This window comes from Gopherus flavomarginatus, chromosome 18 (assembly GCF_025201925.1).
Source record: "Gopherus flavomarginatus isolate rGopFla2 chromosome 18, rGopFla2.mat.asm, whole genome shotgun sequence".
NCBI lineage: Eukaryota > Metazoa > Chordata > Testudines > Testudinidae > Gopherus > Gopherus flavomarginatus.
The window spans coordinates 7,281,119-7,304,739 of NC_066634.1; the positions used below are offsets into that span (position 1 = coordinate 7,281,119).

Consider the following 23,621-nt stretch of genomic DNA (forward strand, 5'->3'; position numbering starts at 1 on the left):
TATATCAAGGATCAGCAACCTTTGGAACGCAGCTCGCCAGGGTAAGCACTAGTATATCCCTTGGCCCACCTTGCTTCCCGCAGTCCCCATTGGACTGGAGCAGCAAACTGTGACCAGTGGGAGCCCTGATTGGTCGAACTTGTAGATGCGGCAGGTAAACAAACCAGCCCGGTCTGCCAGGGTGCTTACCCTGTGGGACCGCGTGCTAAAGGTTGCCGATCCCTGGTTTATATTATGTAACCCTTCTGCCCCTCTGAGTTGGCAGCAACAAGGACTGGGTTCAGTATCCAGGGGTTCCGTTTCAATAACACAATGCATAACCGGCCCCCACCCAGTGACCTGGGACAATTACATACCACCCCCCTGGGTGCCTCTAAGAGGCAATACTTCCCCATTGGCAAGCACAGAGTCTGAGTGTAACAAAATCCTTTTAATAAAGGGGGGAAACAATGCGGCATCACATTGGAGAAACACCACAAACAGGATTATAACACAAACCATAAGCAAAAAATCTACCTCCAAGTACATTTGGCAATGTCCTTTCCTCCTTAGGGTCTTAAGTCCAACAACCCAAAAGTCTCTGGTCAGTGCCACCCCAGAGTTCAAAAGTTTATCTGCAGAGTTTTACCCACCTCAACCTGGGTGGAAATGGGGGGGGGACCCACACAGAGTGGTAAGGGGCACCTTACATGGGCCAAGGCCAACTGCTCTGCCTCTCTGTGGAGTTCTGCTGCAGCCTTCACCACGACCAGCTCCACTTCACCAGCCATGCCGCTCCTCCAGCTAACCCACAAGCCGCTCCAGCTGTCCCCGCAAACCACTCCACTCTGCTCACTGTTCCATGGGCTGCTCCAACATGCTGCAAACTGCTCCGCTCTGCCAGCCACTTAGCGATAGGTCTTCAGGCTCCCCCACTAGTTAGCATAGCACTCAGTGCTCTTAGCTCGGTAATTGCAGCTCTTTAGTGATTTCAACTCTTAGCAATTGCAGCTCATAGTCAGGGATCCCCAGTGCTGGTGCACTATTGGCCCAACATGAATTCAGCTCAGCAGCCTTTAGATGGACTCCTAATAGAATCAAAATTAGCTCTACTTTTTTACAGCAAAGAGAGGAGGATGTGCAATTGGTGTTCCAGGCCCTCAACCTCTCTCTCTCAATTCACTGGGTTTTGGAACCCATGTCCCTTGTCTAGCAAGGGACACTTAATTTATATTGAGACATCTCTGTCATAAAGCAGCCTCGTAGTTCCTCATTCACATAATCGTTTGACAACACTATATTCCTCTTGCCCCAGTAACAAAGAAATTGGGGATCCCAGAGCTGTCAAAATAACCATCCCAGGCTGCCGTGCGCTATGCTAGATGGGGTGGGTGTGCCAATGCAAATACCTAAAATTTCTTTCCACATTCCCCATAATTCACCACCAGATGTCAGGATAGGGCTCATCCTGACCCTGCTTACATCATAAAAAGTTAACATAGGAATAACACAGTCACTGGTGCCAGAAAGGACAGTGTAGGCCTTTTAGAACTCACTACTTAAATAATTATATTTAAGCATAAAAGAGAAATAAAATTATGAAATGCACAGAGCTGTCAAAAAATTAAAACAACAGCAGTTTGGAAGAATAAAATTACAGAGAATATATGTGCATTGCAGGAAGTAACAACAACAGCAACACAAGTATGTGTTGGGAGGTGAGTGTAAAAGAGACAGTGTGACTGTGAAAGAGGCAGAGTAAGAGACGGATTGTGTGTGTGTGTGAGAGAGCGAACGAGAGAGAGAGGCAAAGACAGAGTGTGTGTGTGTGTGTGTGCTGGCTGCTGAGGAACTGCATGAGAGAACAGGAGCTGTCTCTAAGCACAGTGGCACTCATGAGTCTGAAGGCTCCTTCAGACCACAGCAGCTGCCAGCAGCTCCATCTAACTCCAGAGCTCTGTCCCCCTCCCCTGCTCTGTGGAGATGATGGGAGGGAGGTGGAGGGGGGACACCCTGACATCAGCAGGCCAGAGGCACAGCCAAGGAAGGATCCTGGGAGCAGCTGGCCAGAGACTCCAAGGCAGAGAGCAGGAGCAGTGCGGCAGCAGAGCAGCAGGGTGAGGGGCACCTAAACACAAACTGCCAGATGTCCGTTGCTCTGCTAATCAAAGTGTGCGGGACTTGATTGACTCTTGTGCGGCCATGCAGAAGTGCAGCTTAGAGAGAACACTGATAATAACTCTCTGAAAATGACTAATAAAAACATCCATTTTAGCACAACCAGACTCTGAGAGGAGTTAAAGCAACACTGACCTTGAGTTGTTTGTAGAAACCATGAAATATCTTTAGGAAAACATCCTCTCGCTGTTTGAACAAAGGTTAGACATGAGGAAGTAGAGGCAGAGCAGTGCTGAGATGGAGCATTCCACCCAGCAGAGACAGGCGCTGCAATTCTGTGACATCTTTTGTGAAGTGATGAAGAGTTTAGGGATGAGGAAGATCATAATTAGCTCGAAGGCTGCAGCTGCTAACTCTGCCTTTCAGAGGAAAAAAATCCACTCTGTGAATCTGGGAGCCAGTCCCATGTAATGGGATTAAGGCTAGAAAAAAGGGGATAAATCTGGGAGCAAATGGGAGCAAATTCATAGAAAACCCCAAGAGTCTGTGATCAAATAATGGGGAAAAGTGAAGCCATTCCTAGTCCTGCTTTAAATCAGGCCACAGTTCCTAGTACACTCAGGCTGCTTCACAATGCACCCGTGTCCCAAAGCAACTGTAATCAACTAGTCAGTTAAACTGATTGCACACCTGTTCATCATCACAGAATGGTGCAAAGCAACCAAACAGTACTGGTGAATCTGGCCCGTGGTACTGCAGTTTTAAGAGGTGTTTTATGGGAGCCCTTTACATTGCTGAGCTGTGTTTGGGCTCTTTTAGAAGTTAGTTTCTTTGTACCTTGCTTGTGAAAAGAAACCCACTACCTTAGACCAGCTTCTTTCAAGTGTGCAACCCCATTAAACCCAATGGGTTTGTACAAGAGACACTAAGGGCTGGTCTACACTGGGAATTTACATTGGCAGAGCTGTGTCTCTCAAAATCCACATGCCTGGGCGATGTGGCTTTACCGACTGAACCACCCTCAGTGTAGCCAGTGCTACGTCAAAGAAAGAATTCTTCCGTCAACCTAGCGACTGCCTCTTGGGGAGGTGCATTATCTATGATGCCCGTGGGAAAACCCCTCCTGTCAGCAAGGTAGAGTCTATACTGTAGCACTATGGCAGCATCACTCCAGCCTTGCAGCTGCACTGTTTCAAAATGTAGACATGCCCTAAAGATGTGAATTAAAAGTGGATTAGCTAAACTGCATTAAACCCCTGTGTGGACACTCTGGTTAAGGGTACATCTACATTTAAAACACTGACAGGTGGTAGCTATGTCAGCAGGAGAAGCTCTCCCATCAACATAGCACTGTCTACAAAGGGATGTTAAGGTCATCATAACTTCCTGGCTCCAGAGTATGGAATTTTCACACCCGTGTGACATAGCTGGACAGACATAGGTCTGGTGTGTAGACCAGACCACAGAGGTAAATCAGTTTAGCTTAATTTACTTTGAGTGAGTTCCCAGAAGAATCCTACCTTGGTGGGAAGTGTCAGGAAGATTGGATAACTTTATGGGGGAGGTGGGTGTGTAAAAATTGTGTCTATAGTGGAAATCTATCTTCAGTCTAAATTTTATTCCAGCCACTGTAACTTCATAATACAGCATGATATCATCCCAAAATATGGTTATTAGTGAAAATATTCATAGATTCATAGACTCTAGGACTGGACGGGACCTCAAGAGATCATTGAGTCCAGTCCCCTGCCCTCATGGCAGGACCAAATACTGTCTAGACCATATTCATGTTATCTATCTTTTATTACAGAGGAAAATGCTGAAATGAGCAATGAAACTCTTTTTATTTTGCCACCGAGGTGAAGCTATCAATAAGAAAAGGGGGGAGGGATAGCTGAGTGGTTTGAGCATTGACCTGCTAAGCCCCAAGTTATGAGCTCAATCCTTGAGGGGGACGCTTAGGGATCTGGGGCAAAAAATCCGTACTTAGTCCTGCTAGTGAAGGCAGGGTGCTGGACTCAATGACCTTTCAAGGTCCTTTCCAGTTCTAGGCAATAGGTATATCTCCAATTATTATTATAGAGAGGATAGATGGTGTTTTCTTGTTTTTAACATCTGCATCAAATTCCCCCAAAACACTGTGCTAGTCAAATATTGTATTAGACAAAAGTCACAAGCAAAAAACAAATAAGAAATGAAAACATTTTATTGCAAAACACATGTAATGAAGACAGCATCACGATGTACACTTAAAAAAAACAAAGATTTTTTACATCAAAATATGTTCATGAAAACCTTGATTTCAGTTACATCAGTATAAAATCAGCATCAGAGTAATGTTATATTTACTCCTCTTTAGTTGAACAAATTCTCATTGTTGTTTCTTTGTGGGAATTTTTAAAGAATGGATAAATCTCTCCTGAGAATGAGCAATTGTTAAATGTGAACAACACAGACACGTCAGTTACATTGAAAAAAATCACCTGCCCCTCTTGGTAACTAAGGTAAATTCCAATTTTCTTGGGCTTTTTCTGCACTATGACCCGGGTCCATGGGTCTGTTTTTGCCCAATAATCTCTCCCACTCAGACCCAGAGCCCAGAATCCCTCTCTAGGGGACAAGGACAGTTTTCCTTTTCTCTGTGTTAACTTTCTGGCCACCCCCACGTCCCAGTCAGTGCTGCTCACAACCTCCACCTCCCAGTAGTGCTTTCCAGAGGAGAATCCTTCAGAGCCCAACACACAGACGGTCGAATCGAACCTCTCAGGATTTGGTAGAACTTTTTGAGGTTGGGCTTCATGTGTAAAACTCTTCTTATCCCCAGAAATGGAGAGGTTGGGGTGGGCCGTGACTCCATTAAGAGTGATGTCATCTATAGAAGAGAGTTTTCTTTTTGAGAACCACTCCTATAATGCCAGTATACACTGGACTAGGAGGGAAATATACATTATGAGCCTTCTCCTGCTGCCTTTCATGCAAAGCTCCCAATGATTTCAGTGGGAATTTTGCCTGAGTAAGGACTGCAGGACTTGACCAGCGCTGCACACTTGCCAATTCAGCATTGCATTGAACTCTGTCAGAAATGAGACTTGCGTGATATTTGCACAAAAATGAAAGTGATCCAGAATTGTTTATCACATGAGTACTCAAATTGGACCAGATTCTGAGCTGAGTTATACAGGTGTGAATCTAGAGTAACTTCACTTAAACTAATGGCCAGTAAAGTGCACCATCACCATCATAACGGAGAGCTGAATCAGGCCACTATGTGTCCAGCATTATGGGATGTTTTGTGTGGGACGAATGGAAAAAATGTTTCCTGTGACAGCTAACTATGATGAGAAAGTTCATCATAAAACACAGACTTGGATTATGAAGATCTCAAACACTGGTCATGTCAAGATACTCCTATTACCATCATTGTTAATAAATATGATGAATATAAAAAAAGACATTATAATTGTTCATTAAACTAAAGTTCTACGTAATAATTCTAGGTTCTGTTCCCAACGCTGCTGCTGCATGACATTGGGCAGGTTACATAAGCTCTCTGATAGTTAGTTTACTCCTCAGTAAGCTCGGTATGGTGCCAACCTAATCAGGAGTTTTATAATTGTTTGTAAAGAGCTCTAAGATAGTCAACAAAAAACTGCTGTAACAAGCAAATTATTATCTACACTATCTTCACTGTCAGATAACGGTCATCGTGTCCTTCCTTGCCTCAGCATCATTTTAATTTTCTCTCACTATAATTATAATCAGCAACATCACAGTCAGTCTCCGTTATCACCAGAGCCAATGATCCCACCACTGTCTTCATCATGGTGCCCTTATAAACCTCACTGACTCGCTCCTGACCAGGCCTGTCACCACTGCAGTCCCCTCCATGATCAACCAACCACTGAATTAGGATTCTCATCACAGTTCCCCATTCCTGCCACTAAATCATCTGTGCCTTCACTGTGGCCAAAATCCCAAAGTTCTTCCATAGGCACTTTTTAAAACCCTGCTCCAAGTAAACACTGAGGCCCAGCTCCTCAAAGGTATTTAGGTGCCAAACTCCCATTTGGGTCATTACCGTGGAGGAGCTGGGTCGAAGTGACTTGGGAGCACAGGTCTGTTAGAGGGTAGCTGGCCCTCTGAAGGGGTCAGGGGCCCAGCCTTCCCCTGAAAAGCTCCACAAGGGGGCATGAGGAAGCTCAAGTTCACCTCAGAGCAGTTACCTCAGTGAGTAACTGGCGGAAGGGAATTACGCAGGGCAGAACTAGGTATTGATATAAGGTTAAGGGCCTGAGTGAGAGGAGGAGTTCCTGAGAAGAAAGGCAGCAGCCAGAGAGGCAGAGGGATTGCAGAGAGAGGATCCCTCCAGCACACTGGGGAGAAGCTGCCTGAGAAGCCAACATGCCAAAGAGAGAGAACAGAGCAAGAGGCTGGGGAAGCCTCCAGAGCAGGAGCGGTAGGAGGCAGCTCAGGGAGCCGCAAGAGAGAGAGAAGGACTGATTCTAGCTGTTCCAAACAAGGACCCTGAGATGGAACCCAGTGGAGTGGATAGGCCCAGGTTCCCCTACCTACTCCAGCCAAGACATTTGGAGAAGAAGGCTCCCAAACATGGAGATCTAGGGCTCTCTACTCCACTCGAGGCAAGGAACTTCCAATTCCCCATGATCCTGAAGGGGACTGAGTCTATTAAGGACCCAGCAAAAGGGCTAGACAATGAACTTGACAAATACAGAATTGAGGGTGGAGGCATAAGGGGGATGGAATCAGGTGGTGTATCTCTCCATCCTGCCACAGTGGGGTGTTAACAGATATAGGCCCCATATACAAGGCCCCACTGAGTTGCAAAGAAATTTGTGCTCTGCAATCACTTGGGTTTTTTGACTATCACACCATCAGTCCTCACTCAGGGAAATCTCTCACTGGAGGCTGATTCTGAACTAATTCAGCAGTAACTCCATGCAGGTCAGTGGAGTTACAATGGTGTGAAATTGATGTAAATAAAGACAGAATTAGGCCTTGAAATTAGTTTAGGAGCTGGGAAGGACCTTAGGAGCTGTGTCTCTGATAAGAACAGGCTGTGTTACTAGTTTGATTATAGTATCAAACCTGCTGATTTCTTTAGCAATGGAATAGATTCTAATGTATTGAGGTTCTCAGGCTGCCTCTATCACCATAGTATCAGCACCTCTATCCATGTGCTGTGTATTCTCTTACCTGAATTGTTCCGAGCCGTTCTCCATTCTGAAACGAAAGTAAGAAAACAACAGACATTGAATTAAGAGAGGCATTGACTGCAAATTTCCTCCCTCCAGCAGCAGGGAAGTTCCAGACTGAGGGGAAGGGAGGATGCCAGATGCATTAGGGGGCGATTCCTTTTGCAAGAGTTAATACAGACAAAAATGGCCCTTGAATGGCCTCATACTCTCTCTCTCTGTCACACACACGTGGGCTGTCCTGAGCTAAGATTAGAAACCAGGGCAGGGGTCATGCTCTAGCTAAGATCTGTTCTGTCAGTTCTGCACCTCCAGCCAACGCGTCACCTCCCCATGTTACCTGATCTCACTGGCTTTGATCTAATTCCTTCTTACACATTCCCCTGTCACTCGAACAAAAAATGAACCTTCCCGTCCACACACACACACTGTTTCCAACCACCAGAAGCTGTTTGCAAAGCAACCCAGCTCCTACTAGGCAGGACATAGAAGGACAATTCTCTCCAATGTGTGTCTACATTGCAGCAGGGAGGTATAATACCCAGCGTGAGTAGACAAACGTGCCAGCTCTGTTTGAGCTAGTGCACTAACAACAGCAGAGTGACCACACTGGCTAGGGTTAGCCACATGAGTTCAATCCACCTGAAACCTGGGTACGTATTCAGGCAGCTAGTCTGAGCTGCTGCTTGTCTCTCTGCACTTACACTGCTATTTTTAGCATGCTAGCTCGAGGAGAGCTGGCAAGTGTCTGCTTGCACTGGGAATTACATACCCCAGCTGCTGTGCAGACATTCTCTAAATCAGTGACACTCCAGCTGTGGCTACTGAAGTGTTTTGTGCCCCATATGTGGCTGTCAAGGAGACTGTTGGTCTGTCCCACCCCTCAGGCTGAGAGAGACAACAGGGATCAGGCCACATCTTCCATGCGCCTGGTATGTGTGAGCAGTGTGGGGAGATGCAATGTGTCTGCCTGAAGCTGCTGTATTCCCTGCTATGGATGGGGAAGAACATAGACTGTCAGGATCTCCTTCTCCATCAGAAGCAGCCAGGGAGGTGGAGGAGAGACAGGAGAAATGGCCCCTCTCTCCAAATATCCAAGCAATGGGAGTGCAGACACCAGCAATAGGTCTTCACTCACCTAATTCCTTCTTCATTTCATCTGAAAAAAAATTATTACAGCCTTTTAAACTCTTGTTCAGTGTTTCCCTTGGTACCATGCATCAAAGATTACCCGGTAAATGAATTAAATTGTTCAAAACCCATGATGAGTTAAATTAAAAAGAGCTAGAGAAATTTATAGCCAGACAGCTGGAAGAATTTACTGTGATGATGGTTTATGGTTTGGATGATTACTCTCACAGATATTTATGTTGAATGGGGAAAAGTGTGGAGTTCGAGGGGCTTTGAGATCCAGGTAAGGGACTGCAGCTCTGCAGAGCTGGCTGACTCCTTCTTCCACATAGAGAGAGAGGAATCTTGGGTGCTCTGCAGAGGATATGGGTGCCCCAATTTTTTTTATAGAATCAAAGAATATCAGGGTTGGAAGGGACCTCAAGAGGTCATCTAATCCAACACCCTGCTCAAAGAAGACCAATTCCCAACTAAATCATCCCAGCCAGGGCTTTGTCAAGACTAACCTTAAAAACCTCTAAGGAAGGAGATTCCACCACCTCTCTAGGTAACACATTCCAGGGCTTCACCACTCTCCTAGTGAAAATTTTTTTCCTAATAGCCATCCTAAACCTCTCCCTATCCCTGTGCTGAAAATATTCTGTTTCATCACCAGTAATAAGGATGTTGATGGAATCCACATTGGCCCCAATGCTGAAGAAGTTGAAGGTCCTGTAATAGCAGATGGTATTGATAGTCCCGCTGACTCCTGAGGTAGTGCCGAGGTTGGCATGACAAACAAAACAAGTCCATTGCTGCTACACCTGTGTCTGTAGGTGCTGGATTTCACAGCCGTCCCCAGATGGATCCAGAGTCAACAATACAGTACAGGAAAACTCCTGTCCCAGTACAACCCTGGTTACCATCTGGACATTTCAAGGCTGTCTTTGAGGAGGAAGATGATGAATCCTTCCTTTCCGCAATCTGTCTCATGGATTCTCTTTCAAGGCAGTTCCTAGACATAGAGCAACTTCCCCCTTTGAGGGAGAATCAGAGTCCCAGGATCTGTCCTTTACCACGTCAGGGGTGGAACGCAGCTGAGGGTGGTTAGATCCACAGGCGGTGGAGGGTAATGATACCGACACAGGCCTTATGGCTTGCTCCACTAACTGCTGCTTCAGATAAAGTTTACCTGACATCTGTGTTCTCTTTTTAAAAGAACAACAACTCTCTGAAATGTGACCCACTCCTGGGTGGAGCAGACAGCAAGTGTGTGAGTCACTGATGTGGACAGAGACCCCATATGACGGGCAATGCTGAAGCCCAGAGAACACTGCATAACCCTTGTTGCTGGGCAACACAAAACATTAAAAATGACTAACTCTAAAAACTGCACTAAATCTAATTAGACTGTAGGTTCTACCACGGACAACTATTAAAAGCTATTTTGAAAGTGAAAAACTCAGCAAACAGCCTGATGCAGAGCGAAAAAAAAAAAAGAGAAAATGTGCATGGGGAACTCCAAGTAAGGCCCCTGGCATCAAGAAGGAACTGAGGGGGGTTGTGGCAATGCTGCCCTTATATAGCCTCTGGAGGGCCTAAAAGGAGGTGTTAAGCACATGCGCTGCCCTGATGGGTACTGCTAGGGGAAAAATCTCCTGCCTCAGTGCACTGAGCACAAACACACCTGAGTGGAATGCACATCTGCAACCACCCCAAGCAGAACTAATAGTTACAAAACTAAAGATTCTGTGAACAGGATTCTGTTTTATGGAGACTCTCTCTTTTGATGAAGGAGAAAAGGTGCATTATCCTCACACATATCCAGCCCAGTCCCCGGCTCACTCTTTCTCTACATAAAAGTCCATGGATCTGAAGAAGGAGCTTTGAATACCAAGAAAAGGGGCAACAGAAGAGCAGTGTGTGTTGAACCCTCCTTCCATGTAGGGGGAGGGGGTCACAACTCCCTCCCCAACCCCTCCCCCACTTTTGTTCTGGCACAGAAGCTCCTGAAATACACTCTTAGGAGGGAGAGGGTCTGAAAATGTTGCACAAAAGAAACTGCCCCAGTTTCCATGCTACAGCGTCTGAGAGACCACCTGCCAGTGGAAAATATTCTACAGCTCTGAATCTCAACTTCAAAACTTACCCACCTTCCTCTCACTGCAAAAGAGAAAGATCCTGATTAGCGCGGGTTGGAGAGCCCTGGAGCTGGATCCTGGGTTTCCCACGACCCAGTCCCACAAGCACTGAAGCTTTGAGCAGGGGGTTGGACTGCATAACCTCCTGATATCTTTTCCAATACTGATCTTTTATGATTCATGACAAGCACCTTTTGACTTCAGTGGGAGCAAGATTGAGTCCAGACTGTTTACAAAAATCATCCCCCTGGAGCTCATCATCTTCAGACTGAAATATATGAACCACTGCTCTGATCTGTGCATTTCATCAGTTAAAAAAAGGGAAAACCAAACCAGCCAATCAAAACCAATAACCAAATAAGGCAAGATGTCATAGCTAGGGAGAAAGACAAAGCAACTTTGATATGTTTACTATTAGAAATTGCAGTGTGTTCAGAACCCATGGAGATGAGCACAGAATAAATAACAGAGAAATCAGAGTAGGTAGAAAAATGAACAAGTGTTGGACCAGATTTCATTCACAAGGCCTCATAATGACAGTTCACTTAAAATTCATATTGATTTCAATAGAAAGTTAGAGTTATGGAAACTGACATCACATACTGAGGTACAGATATAAAAAATGACCTTATAAGAAAGAGGGTGAGAACATGGTTTAGTTAGAGCTGGGCAGAAACCAGAATTTCCATTTCGTGGGAAATTCCATTATTGTAAAACTAGTTTTTTTCTTCTAAAAAGAACAAAAACAAAGAATTTTGAAATTTTCTCCAAAATGATCACGTCAACCAAAACATTCTGTTTTGATAAAATTGAAACATTTTGTTCCCCTTTTAAATGAAAAAAAAAAAAAAAAATATATATATATATATATATATATATATATATATATATATATATATATAAATCCATTTCAGTGACTTCAAAAAGGAAAGTTTTTACCTTACTGAAATGTTTTGTTTTTATTTTTCCCCCAAACAATTTTCTTTTTTTGAAACACACACGTTCCAATGGAAAGTTTTTAACAGCTCTTGTTCTAGTAGTGAATATACTGGGCTGGAAGCCAGAATATCTCGGTTGTATTTCCTGCTCTAGCAAACATTCCTGTGAGATTGTGCAGGAGAATTTTCAGAAGTCTCCTCTGGGTAGGGCTTCTGCATAGGGCTTCCAGTTGAGGGAAGCTATTTTGGAAAGACTATTTTCCTCCCAAACCTGTTTCCTTCTTTTGATGTACTTAAGTTTTCTTTGTTTAGTTTTTAAACCTTCAGCTAGCTGCCGTTCAAAATATTTTTTTGGCCTGCTTAATTGTACTTTAACATTTGTCAGAGTTTATGCTCCCTTCTATGTTCTTGTCATAAATATAAACTGAAGGGTAACAACCTTTATGTACGCAGTAACATAAATCCCTCCTGACTAGAAGGACTAATGGGGAAAGAAGATCCTTTCAAATATGGGGTGGGGGAAGGTTTTGTTTGTGCTCTGTTTGTTGGTTCCCTCTCATGACAGAGAGTGAGACCAAGTGAGTAAACCGGATTCTGAAAAAGTATCTGAAATGATACAAACCTATCACTTATTTCAATGCAGAGTCCTTTCAATGTGTACATTGCCTTTCATAGCGGGTCTCTGCAAGGGTGTTACGGTTCTTGGAGAATACAAACAAGTAGTGGGTGAGTCTATTTAAATTTCAACAATGTATGAGCAGCACTACTCTGAACCAGCAAGTGCTCATATACGGTATTGACAAAATTAGTCAAGTCATCCACTCTATCAAAATGAAGAATAGAGCATATGGAAGAAAAAGGTCACAGACTTACTTATTGTCTTTTCCATTTCTCCTAAAAGAGAGAAAAATATATTTAAAGATAACAATAGCACCTTTTGTAATATATTGCCAAGAACAAAGGTTGCTAATAGTTAAAATAACATAAGCTTTATTTATTGGAGAATAACTGTGAGGGAGTAAGTGACACCATGAACATCATACTGTCTAAGGCCAGAAGGAGACACCCTCATCATCCATTGAATGCATCAGAGAACTTCCCCCAAACAATTCCTGTTTCCATTAGAGCAGTGCCTTTAGAAAAAAATGTCCAATGATGGAGCATGCACCACAACTCCTTGTCTATTGTAACAATGGCTAATCACCCTCACACTTAAAAATGTACATCTTATTTCTAGTCTGACTTTCCAACTTTCAGTTTCTACCCATTGGATTTTGCTAGACCATTCTCTCCTAGACTAAAGAGACCATTATCACATATATGTTCTATATCTACATATGGCTAGAGAGTAATCAAGTTACTCCTTGTCATAAATGGATAATTAAGGGTTAATGTCTCTTTTACCTGTAAAGGGTTAAGAAGCTCAGTGAACCTGGCTGACACCTGACCAGAGGACCAATAGGGGGACAAGATATTTTCAAATCTGGTGGAGGGAAGTCTTTGTTTGTGCTGTTTGTTTTTGTTCACTGTTTGCTCTCGGGACTGAGAGAGACAAGACGTACACCCAGGCTTCCCAATCTTTCTGAATCAGTCTCTCATGTTTCAAAATAGTAAGTAATAGACAGGCAAGGCAGATTAGTCTTATGTTTGTTTTCTTAACTTGTAAATGTGTCTTTTTGCTGAAAGGATTTTTACCTCTGTTTGCTGTAACTTTGAATCTCAGGCTGGGGGGGAGGGTCCCTCTAGTCTATATGAATCTGAGTACCCTGTAAAGCATTTTCCATCTTGATTTTACAGAGATATTTTTTATCTTTTCTTTCTTTAATTAAAAGCTTTCTTTTTAAGAACCTGATTGATTTTACCTTGTTTTAGAATCCAAGGGACTGAGTGTGAACTCACCAGGGATTGGTGGGGGGAAAAGAAGGGGGATGGTTAATTCCTTTTTGTTTTAAGACCCAAGGGGTTTGGGTCTTGGGTTCCCCAGGGAAGGTTCTGGGGGAACAGGAAGTATGCCAGACACAGACTTCTGGCTGGTGGCAGCGTACCAGATTTAAGCTAGTAATTCAGCTTAAAAGTGATCATGCAGGTCCCCACTTTTTGGACGCTAAAGTTCAAAGTGGGGAAAAAACCTTGACACGCCTTTTCTTTGGCGAGTTAAATAGATTGAGCTCTTTGAGTCTATCACTAGAACACATGTTATCTAATCCTTTAATCATTCTGATGCTCTTCTGTGAATACTCTCCAGTTTGACAATTTCTTTCTTCTGTTGAGGACACTGGAACTGCACTCAGCATTCCAGCAACCGAGCGAAATACTGAGCTAATATAACCCTTATAGTCCTAATTAACATCATCCCCATGCCCTATGGTGTGGGGCCTAGTGAACGCTTACTTGCTGAAGGGCTTGCGTGAGCTCCAGTGAAAGGGGTACCGTTTTTCTGAGACAGAAATTCCTCCCACAGGCAGGCCCCACAAATCAGCTCCTCCCTCTCTGCCACAGCACCTCCTGCTCACCACTGATCAGTTCTTCTGCCAACAAATTCCTCTCATAGTGAATACACCGGTCCAAGAAAGAGTATCAAGGTTCTATTCCCTGCTCTAGCACACATTCCTGTGTCAATATAAGCACTTCCTTTGCAGGGAAATTGTCAAAGAACCTACACTGGGTGCTCTGCACAGGATGTGGTTTCCCAGTTTGGGGGAAGCTCTTTGGGGAGGACAATTCTCCCTCCATCCCTGAGGCACAAGGTGGACTGTCTGCATGGCCTCATTTACTAAAAGGTCAGGTACAGCACTAGTAATTCGGTCCTGCCACACTCTCCAGACAGAGCTTCTTCATTGAATGCATATGTTCAGTTCCTGTAGCGCGTGGATGTTTTTCCTATCATACTCGACTGCCCTTAAACCTCTGCCTCTCTGAGTTTCTTTGCAAAGTGAGGTCTCAGCTTGATGGCATTCCATGATTCCAGAGTAATCTACATAGACCCCCGCACTTCCCAGATCCATGGGGCATGCAATGATAGCGTCTGTCCTGCCGTTGAAGTTGTTGCAACCAGTAGAGGGCACACAAAATTTGGTTACTTGTCTGTAACTATTCATTAAAATAGGCAAACTCACCCATTTGTTCATGGGGTTCCTCTGCAAAAGAACAATGAGGAGGAGAAGAAAACAGTTCAGTGTATGTCTAATGACTTATGAATTGACGAAGGTGAATGAGCACCTTTCTTTGTTGATTAGCATAAATATTGGCCTTCGGTAGTGAACTAGTTGTTTAATCCGTGGGTTAGCCCCATTCCTATTCTCTACGTAGTAGACAGAGGAGAATATATTCTTGCTTTAATCAATTTAAGAAGAAGTTTCATGACCACAGGTAATTAGCAAAACGAAAATATGATACAATACGCTCCTCTGCTAATATGGGTTCTGTTATGAAAGGAGCAGTAACATCATTTACATCATGAGCTGAATTCTGATTCATGGGCAGAACACCTGGAGCTGAATTCCATTTGCTTATTTCAATGCAGAGTCCTTTCACTGTGTACATTGCCTTTTGTAATGTGTCTCTACAAGAGTGTTATGGTTCTTGGAGAATACAAACAAGCAGTGGGTGAGTCTATTTAAATTTTAGCAATCTATGAGCAGCACTGCTCAGAACCAGCAAGTCTTCATATATAGTATTGACAAAATTAGCCAAGTCATCTGCTCTATCAAAAAGAGGAGGAGAGCACATGGAAGAAAAAGGCCACAGACTTACTTATTGTCTTTTCCATTTCTCCTAAAAAAAGAGAAAAATATATTTAAAGATAATAATAGCATCTTTTGTAATATATGACCATGAACAAATGTAACTAATAGTTAAAATATCAAAAGCTGTATTTATTGGAGAGGAGTTGTGAGGGAGCAAGTGACACAATGAACATTATACTGTCTAAGGTTGGAGGGAAACACTCTCAAAATCTATTACATGTGCCAGAGTACTTCCCCCAAACAATTCATGTTTGCGTTAGAGCAGTACCTTTAGAAAAAAATGTCAAGTGATGGAGGATGCACAGTTGTAACAATGACTAATCACCCGCACTCTTAAAAATGTATACCTTATTTCTAGTCTGACTTTCCTAGTTTCAGTTTCCAGCCATGGGATTTTGCTAGACCATTCTCTGCTAGGCTAAAGAGCCCATTATCACATATATGTTCTCTGTCTACATTCGGCTAGAGTGTAACCAAGCCTCCCCTTTTTCTTTGGAGAGCTACATAGATTGAGCTCTTTGAGTCTATCACTATAACAGATGTCATCTAATCCTTTAATAATTCTGATGCTTTTCTATGAACCCTCTCCAGTTTGACAACTTCCTTCTTCAGTTGGGGACATCGGAACTACACTCAGTATTTCAGCAACCGAGCCATATATTGAGCTAATATAACCCCTATAGTCCTAATTAACATTATCCCCATGCCCTCTTGTTTGCGGCTTAGTGAACACTTTTCTGCTGAAGGGCTTGTGTGAGCTCCAGTGAATGGGGTACAGATTTTCTCAGACAGAAATTGTACTCACCAGCAGACACCATCCTCCCCCTCCACCCTAGTGTCTCCTGCCCACCGCTGATCAGCTTTTCTGCAGAGGGTAGGAGGCACTGGGGGGGAGGAGACATGGAAGAAAGTGGTGGAATGAGGGCAGGGCACTATTGGGAGAGGGGCTGGAGCAGGACCAGAAGAGGATGAGTGGGAGCAGGAACAGGTGGGGCAGGTGTGGGGCCTTCAGATAAGGGTTATGGTAGGGGTAGGGACTGGGGCAAAGAGGTGCTCAGGTACCTGTGAGGAAATCAAAAAGTTGGCACCTGTGCCTACACTGCCCCCACATTATTTCGTAACTGAATCAAACCTTAACAATATCTCTTTCATTTTGAAGTGAAAAATCAGAATATTCCTTTTAAGCTCAGAGGAAATAGAAACCTTTGATTCTAAGGAGATGTTTTGCATCTTTCTTGTTCCTTTGTTTTATTTCAAACAGTAGTTTTTAGCTTGAAATAAACATATTCCCATGGGAAGTTCTGTCATCACCTTGCTCTCACAGGGAATATATGGGACCGGAAGACAGAATATTTAGGTTCTATTTCCTACTCTAGAAAACATTCCTGTGTGATTATCAGCACTTCCTTTGCAAGAGGATTGTCAAAGAGCCTACACTGGATGCTCTGCAAAGGATGTGGGTTCCCAGTTTGGGGGAAGCTCTTTGGGGAAGGCACTTCTCCCTCCATCCCCGAGGCACAGGGTTGAGTGTCTCCCTGGCCTCAGTTACTACAAAGTCAAGCACAACACTGGCAACTCGGTCCTGCCTCACCCCTATCCAGATCTTTTTCATTCAATGGATAAGTTCAGTTCTTCTAGCATGTGGATGTTTTTTCTCACATGTCCCACTGCCCTTGAACCCCCGCCCCCCAGGTTTTCTTGGAAAAGTCCTGGTGAGGTCTCAGCTCGATGACATACCACGATTCAATAGTAATCTACACAGAACCTCCACCTCCCAAATCCAAGGGCCGTGCAATGATAGTGTCCCTCCTGCCATTGAAGTTGTTGCAACCAATACAGGACACACAAAGTTTGGTCAGTCGACTGTAACTATTGAGGAAAGTAAGCAAACTCACCCTTTTCCTTTTCCTCCTGGAGCTCCTCTGCAAGAGAACAATGGGGAGGAGAGGAAAACAGTTCAGTGTATATCCGTTGACTTATGAATTGAAGAGGGTGAATGAGATCGTTTCTTTGATGACTAGCATAAATATTGGCCATGGGTAGTGAACTACCTGTTCAATCCGTGGGCTAGCCCCATTCCTATCCTACTTCGTAGTAGATATAGGGGGTTATATTCTTGCTTTAATCAATTTAAAAAGAAGCTTCATGGCCACAAGTAACTAGCAAAAGGTGAATATGAAACACTACGCTCCTCTGCTAATATGGGTTCTGCTATGAAAGGAGTAGTAACACCATATACATCATGAGATGAATTCCATTTGCTTATTTCTATGCAGAGTCCTTTCAATGTGTACATTGCCTTTCATAGTGGGTCTCTGCAAGAGTGTTATGGTTCTTGGAGAATACAAACAAGTAGTGGGTGAATCTATTTAAATTTCAACAATATATGAGCAGCACTGCTCAGAACCAGCAAGTCCTCATATACGGTATTGACAAAATGAGCCAAGTCATCCGCTCTATCAAAAAGAGGAGTAGAGCACATGGAAGAAAAAGGACTCAGACTTACTTATTGTCTTTTCCATTTCTCCTAAAAAAGAGATAAATATATATAGAGATAACAATAGCACCTTTCGTAATATTTGGCCAAGAACAAAGGTAACTAATAGTTAAATAAACAAAAGCTGTAGGTGTGAGGGAGCAAGTGACACAATGAAAACCATTCTGTTTAAGGCCAGAAGGAGAAACACTCATCATCTATTGAATGTGTCAGAGAACTTCGCCCAAACAATTCATGTTTGCATTAGAGTAGTACCTTTAGAAATAAATGTCCAGTGATGGAGAATGCACCACAACCCCTTGTCTATTGTGATGACGGCTAATCACCCTCACTCTTAAAAATATATACCTTATTTCTAGTCCGACTTTCCTAGTTTCATTTTCCAGACATTGGATTTTGCTAGACCATTCTCTGCTAGTCTAAAGAGCCCATTATCACACATATGTTCTCTATTTACATACGGCTACAGTGTAATCAAGCCACCCCTTTTCTGTGGCTAGCTATATAGATTGAGCTCATTGAGTCTATCACTATAACACGTTATCTAATCCTTTAATCATTCTGGGTGCTTTTCTGTGAACCTTCTCCAGTTTGACAACTTATTTCTTCTGTTGGGGACATCGGAACTGCACTAGATATTCCAGCCACCCAGCCAAATTATGAGCTAATATAACTCCTAAAGTCCTAATTAACATCATCTCCATGCCCTCTGGCTTGGGGCCTAGCAAACACTTTCCTACTGAGGGGTTTGTGTGAGCTTCAGAGAAAAGGGTACCCTTTTCCTGAGACAGGAATTGCACTCACAGGCAGGCCCCACCAATTAGCTCCTCCCCTTCCGCTGCAGCGTCTCCTGCTCACCACTGATCTGTTTCTCTGGAGAGGGCAGAAGGCACTTGGGAGTGGGCAGGAGCTGAGGGAGGAAGAGGTGGAACAAGGGTGGGGCATTCTTGGAAAGAGGGAACCAGGCAGGAAGAGGCAGAATGGGAGCGGGCAAGGATGGGGCGTTAAGTGAATGGTGTTAAGGGAGGAAAGGCATGAGGCAGAAAGGTTGTCAAGCAGCCCTGTGGAAATCAAAAAGGTGGTGCCTGTGCCTACACTACCCCCACATGATTGGGTAACTGAATCGAAACTTAGCAATCTCTCCTTCATTTTGAAGTAAAAAAACAGAATATTCCTTTTCAGCTTGGAGGAAATAGAAACTTCTGACTCTACTGAGATGCTTTTGATTCTTCCTTGTCCTTATTTTCATCCAAATTGTTTTTTTTTCCCACTTGAAATAGACACATTCCCATGGAAAGTCTCTGCTAACACCTTCCTCTCATAGTGAATACACCGGTCGAGAAGACAGAGAATCTAGGTTCTATTTCCTGCTCTAGCACACATTCCTGAGTCATTATTAGCACTTCCTCTGAAGGGAAATTGTCAAATAGCCTACACTGGGTGCTCTGCACATGATGTGGTTTCCCAGTTTGGGGGAAGCTCTTTGGGGAGGACAATTCTCCCTCCCTCCCTGAGGCACAGGGTGGACTGTCTGCATGGCCTCAGTTACTACAAGGTCAGGCACAGCACTAGCAACTCGGTCCTGCCACAGTCTCCAGACAGAGATTCTTCATTGAACGGATTTTTTCAGTTCCTGTACCGCGTGGCTGTTTTTCCTAACGTACCCGACTGCCCTTCAGCCCCTGCCCCTCTGATTTTCCTTGCAAAGTGGGGTCTCAGATTGATGGCATTCCATGATTCCAGAGTAATCAACACATCTGCATTCACAGATCCACAGGGAATGCAATGATAGCATCCCTTCTGCAGCTGAAATTGTTGGAACCATTAAAGGCACACATAGTTTGGTCAGTCAACTGTAACCATTGAGTAAAGTAGGCAAACTCACCCTTTTCCTCCTGGAGATCTTCTGCAAAAAAACAATGGGGAGAAGAAGAAAACAGTTCAGTTTATGTCCATTGACTTATGAATTGAAAACGGTGAATGAGATCGTTTATTTCTTGATTAGCATCAATAATGGCCTTGGGTAGTGAACTAGCCATTCAATCCATGGGCTAGTCCCATTCCCATCCCACTATGTAGCAAATAGAGAAGAGTATATTCTTGCTTTAATCAATTTTAAAATTAGCTTCATGGCAACAAGTAATCAGTAAAAGGTGAATAAGATACACTAAGCTTCTCTGCTAATATGGGTTCTGCTATGACAGAAGCAGTAACAGCATTTACATCATGAGCTGAATTCATTTGCTTATTTGAAAGCAGAGTCCTTTCAGTGTGTACATTGCCTTTCGTAATGTGTCTCTGCAAGATTGTTATGGTTCTTGGAGAATACAAACAAGTAGTGGGTGAGTCTATTTAAATTTCAACAATGTATGTGCAGCACTGATCAGAACCAGCAAGCCCTCATATACAAAATTGACAAAAGTAGCCAAGTAATCTGCTCTATCAAAAAGAGGAGGAGAGCACATGGAAGAAAAAGGCCACAGACTTACTTATTGTCTTTTCCATTTCTCCTGAAAAAGAGAAAAATATATTTAAAGATAACAATAGCACCTTTTGTAACATATGGCCAAGAACAAAGGAAACTAATACTTAAAATATCAAAAGCTGTGTTTATTGGAGTGTAGCTGTGAGGGAGCAAGCAACACTCTGAACATCATACTGTCTAAGGTCGGAAGGAAACACTCTCAAAATCTATTACATGCTCCAAAGTACTTCCCCCAAACAATTCATGTTTGCATTAGAGCAGTACCTTTAGAAAAAAATGTCCAGTGATGGAGGATGCACCACAACACCTCATCTATTGTGACAATGGCTAACTACTCTCACTCTTAAAAATTTATACCTTATTTCTAGTCTGACTTTCCTAGTTTCACTTTCCAGCTATTGGATTTTGCTGCACCATTCTCTGCTAGATTAAAGAGCCCATTATCACATATATGTTCTCTGTATACATTTGGCTAGAGTGTAACCAAGTCATCCCTTTTCTTTGGCGAGATAAATAGATTGAGCTCCTTGAATCTATCACTATGACACATGTTCCTATCCCGCTACTCCGAAAGGGATGGGGATCTAGTAAAGAGGGTTCAGGCAGAGGAATGGGTTTGGGGGTGCTTCAGGGCTCCACACTGGCAGAGAAGCAGGGTGTGATGTACTTGCGGAAGAGGGTGCCGGAGGAGGGGTTTGCGGTAGAAGAGGTGCAGGGAAATGGGGAGGTGCTGGTGGCGACGGCTGGGGGATGGTGCAAGGGGAGAGGTGCAGGTGAAGTGAGAGTACAAGGGGAAGGCTCAATGGGGGAGGTATAAGTGGAAGGGCTGCGAGTGGGATGGGAGGTGCAAGGGCTGAGAGGGACAGGCACTGACAGCTGCTTCCCCAGCCCTCTTCTGGCAGAGCCGAGAGGACAGACACTGACCCCCCAGGTGCCCCAGGGTAGGCAGCGCGGGGCAGAGGCAGGGTTGGTGTGCAGCAGGCTGTGTCCCAGGGCAGGAGGCAGCAGTTCCCTGGTAGCTCGGGTTGCCCAGCCACTCGCCCCGTCAGCGCGGGAGCCGGGATCTGCGCCCCCTGCCCAGCCTGGTGGCACCCTGCACAGCCCACTTGGGCGGGAAAACGCCGCTCCACTTGGAGCAGAGCAGCAGCGGTGGTGGCAGAAGGACCCCTCCCCTTTCTCTGCATCTCGGGCCCCACTTCCATCCCTTCCCGGCTCCTCACACACAGGCTGCACTGCAGTTCAGGCTGCCTTGCCACTGGAAAGCCAGAGCATCATTCCCCGGAGCTGAGCCCCTCTCGCCACCGAAGCCCGGGCTCAGCTCTGGGTATGATTCTCTAGTTCCCCAGTGGCAGGGCAGCCTGAACTGCAGTCCAGTCTGTGCAACTCAGGTGCTGTGAACATGATGCAGTGACTGAAGCCAGAAGTGCAGTGTCAGTTCAAGCTCAGCCTGGAAGCCTCAGCTGACAGGGCACATGTTGGTTCAGGGCCAGCTCCTGGCTTTTTGCTCCCCAAGGAAAAAAAAGTCAACTGTAACTATTGGGTAAGGTAAGCAAACTCACGCATTTCCTCCTGGAGTTGTTCTGCAAAAAAAAACAATGGGGAGGAGATGAAAACAGTTCAGTGAATGTCCATTGACTTATGAATTGAAAGGTGTGAATGAGATTGTTTCTTTCTTGATTAGCATAAACATTGGCCAAGGGTAGACAAGTAGCTCTTCAATCCATGGGCTAGCCCAATTCCTAACCCACTATGTAGTAGATAGAGGAGAGTATATTCTTGCTTTAATCAATATAAAAAGAAGCTTCATGGTCACAAGTAACTAGCAAAAGGTGAATATGAAACACTACGCTCCTCTGCTAACGTGGGTTCTGCTATGAAAGGAGCAGTAACACCATTTACATCACCAGCTGCATTCCATTTGCTTATTTTAATGTAGAGTTCTTTCACTGTGTAGATTGCCTTTCGTAATGTGTCTCTACAAGTGTTATTGTTCTTGCAGAATACAAACAAATAGTGGGTGAGTCTATTTCAATGTCAATAATGTATGACCAGCACTGCTCAGAACCAGCAAGTGCTCTAACGTGTTATTGACAAAATGAGCCAAGTCATCCGCTCTATCAAAAAGAGGAGTAGAGCACATGGAAGAAAAAGGCCACAGACTTACTTATTGTTTTTTCCATTTCTCCCAAAAAAGAGAAAAATATATTTAAAGATAACAATAGCACCTTTTGGAATATATGGCCAAGAACAAAGGTAACAAATAGTTAAAATAAAAAAAGCTGTATTTATTGTAGAATATCTGTGAGGGAGCAAGTAACACAATGAACATCATACTGTCTAAGGCCAGAAGGAGACACTCTCATCATCTATTGAATGCGTCACAGAACTTCCCCCAAACAATTCATATTTGCAGTAGAGCAGTACCTTTAGAAAAAAATGTCCAGGGATGGAGGATGCATCACAACCCCTCATCCATTGTGACAATGGATAATCACCTTGACTCTTAAAAATGTATACCTTATTTCTAGTCTGACTTTCCTACCTTCAGTTGCTACCCATTGGATTTTGCTAGACCATTCCCTGATAGACTAAAGAGCCCATTATCACATATATGTTCTCTATCTACATATGGCTAGAGTGTAATGAAGTCACCCCTTCTCTTTGGCGAGCTAAATAGATTGAGCTCTTTGAGTCTATCACTATAACACATGTTATCTCTTCCCTTTAATCATTCTGGTGCTCTTTATGAACCCTCTCCAGCTTGAAAACTTCCTTCTTCAGTTGGGGACTCCAGAACTGCTCTCAGCATTCCAACAACCAAGCCATATATTGAGCTAATATAACTCCTATACTCCTAATTAACATCATCCTCATGTCCGCTGGTTTGGGGCCTAGCAAACACTTTCCTACTGAAAGACTTGTGTGAGCTCCAGTGAAACGGGTACCCTTTTTCAGAGAAAGAAATTGCACTCACAGGCAGGCCCCACCAATCAGCTCCTCTGCCTCCGATGCAGTGCCTCCTGCTCACCACTGATCTGTTTTTATGGAGAGGGCAGAAGGCACTTGAGGGTGGGGAGGAGCTGAGGAAGGAAGAGGTGGAACAAGGGTTGGGCATTTTTGGAGAGGGGAAACAGGGCAGGGACAGGCAGAGTGGGAGCGGGCAAGGGTGGGACATTTAGTGGTTAGGAGAGGAAGGGCCTGGGGCAGAGAGGTTGTCAAGCACCCCTGTGGAAATCAAAAAGTTGGTGACTGTGCCTACACTACCCCCACATGATTGGGAAACTGAATCGAAACTTAACAATCTCTCCTTCATTTTGAAGTCAAAAACCAGAATGTTCCTTTTCAGCTCGGAGGAAATAGAAAGTTCTGACACTACTGAAATGCTTTTGTTTCT

General features: G+C 44.0%; 1 protein-coding gene across 1 annotated transcript in view; it reads right to left on the reverse strand.

Annotated features, from left to right (window-relative positions):
- Positions 1-4,355: 4,355 nt before the first annotated feature.
- Positions 4,356-23,621, reverse strand: part of LOC127036941 (butyrophilin subfamily 1 member A1-like) — a 225,033-nt gene continuing 205,767 nt past the window's right edge. The window contains exons 16-20 of the mRNA XM_050928227.1: positions 19,628-19,648; positions 12,373-12,393; positions 8,449-8,469; positions 7,312-7,338; positions 4,356-4,969 (exon numbers count right to left, since the gene is read on the reverse strand). Coding sequence (XP_050784184.1) covers positions 4,443-4,969; positions 7,312-7,338; positions 8,449-8,469; positions 12,373-12,393; positions 19,628-19,648 — 617 coding nt within the window. The 3' untranslated portion in view covers positions 4,356-4,442. The remainder of the gene's footprint in view (positions 4,970-7,311; positions 7,339-8,448; positions 8,470-12,372; positions 12,394-19,627; positions 19,649-23,621) is intronic.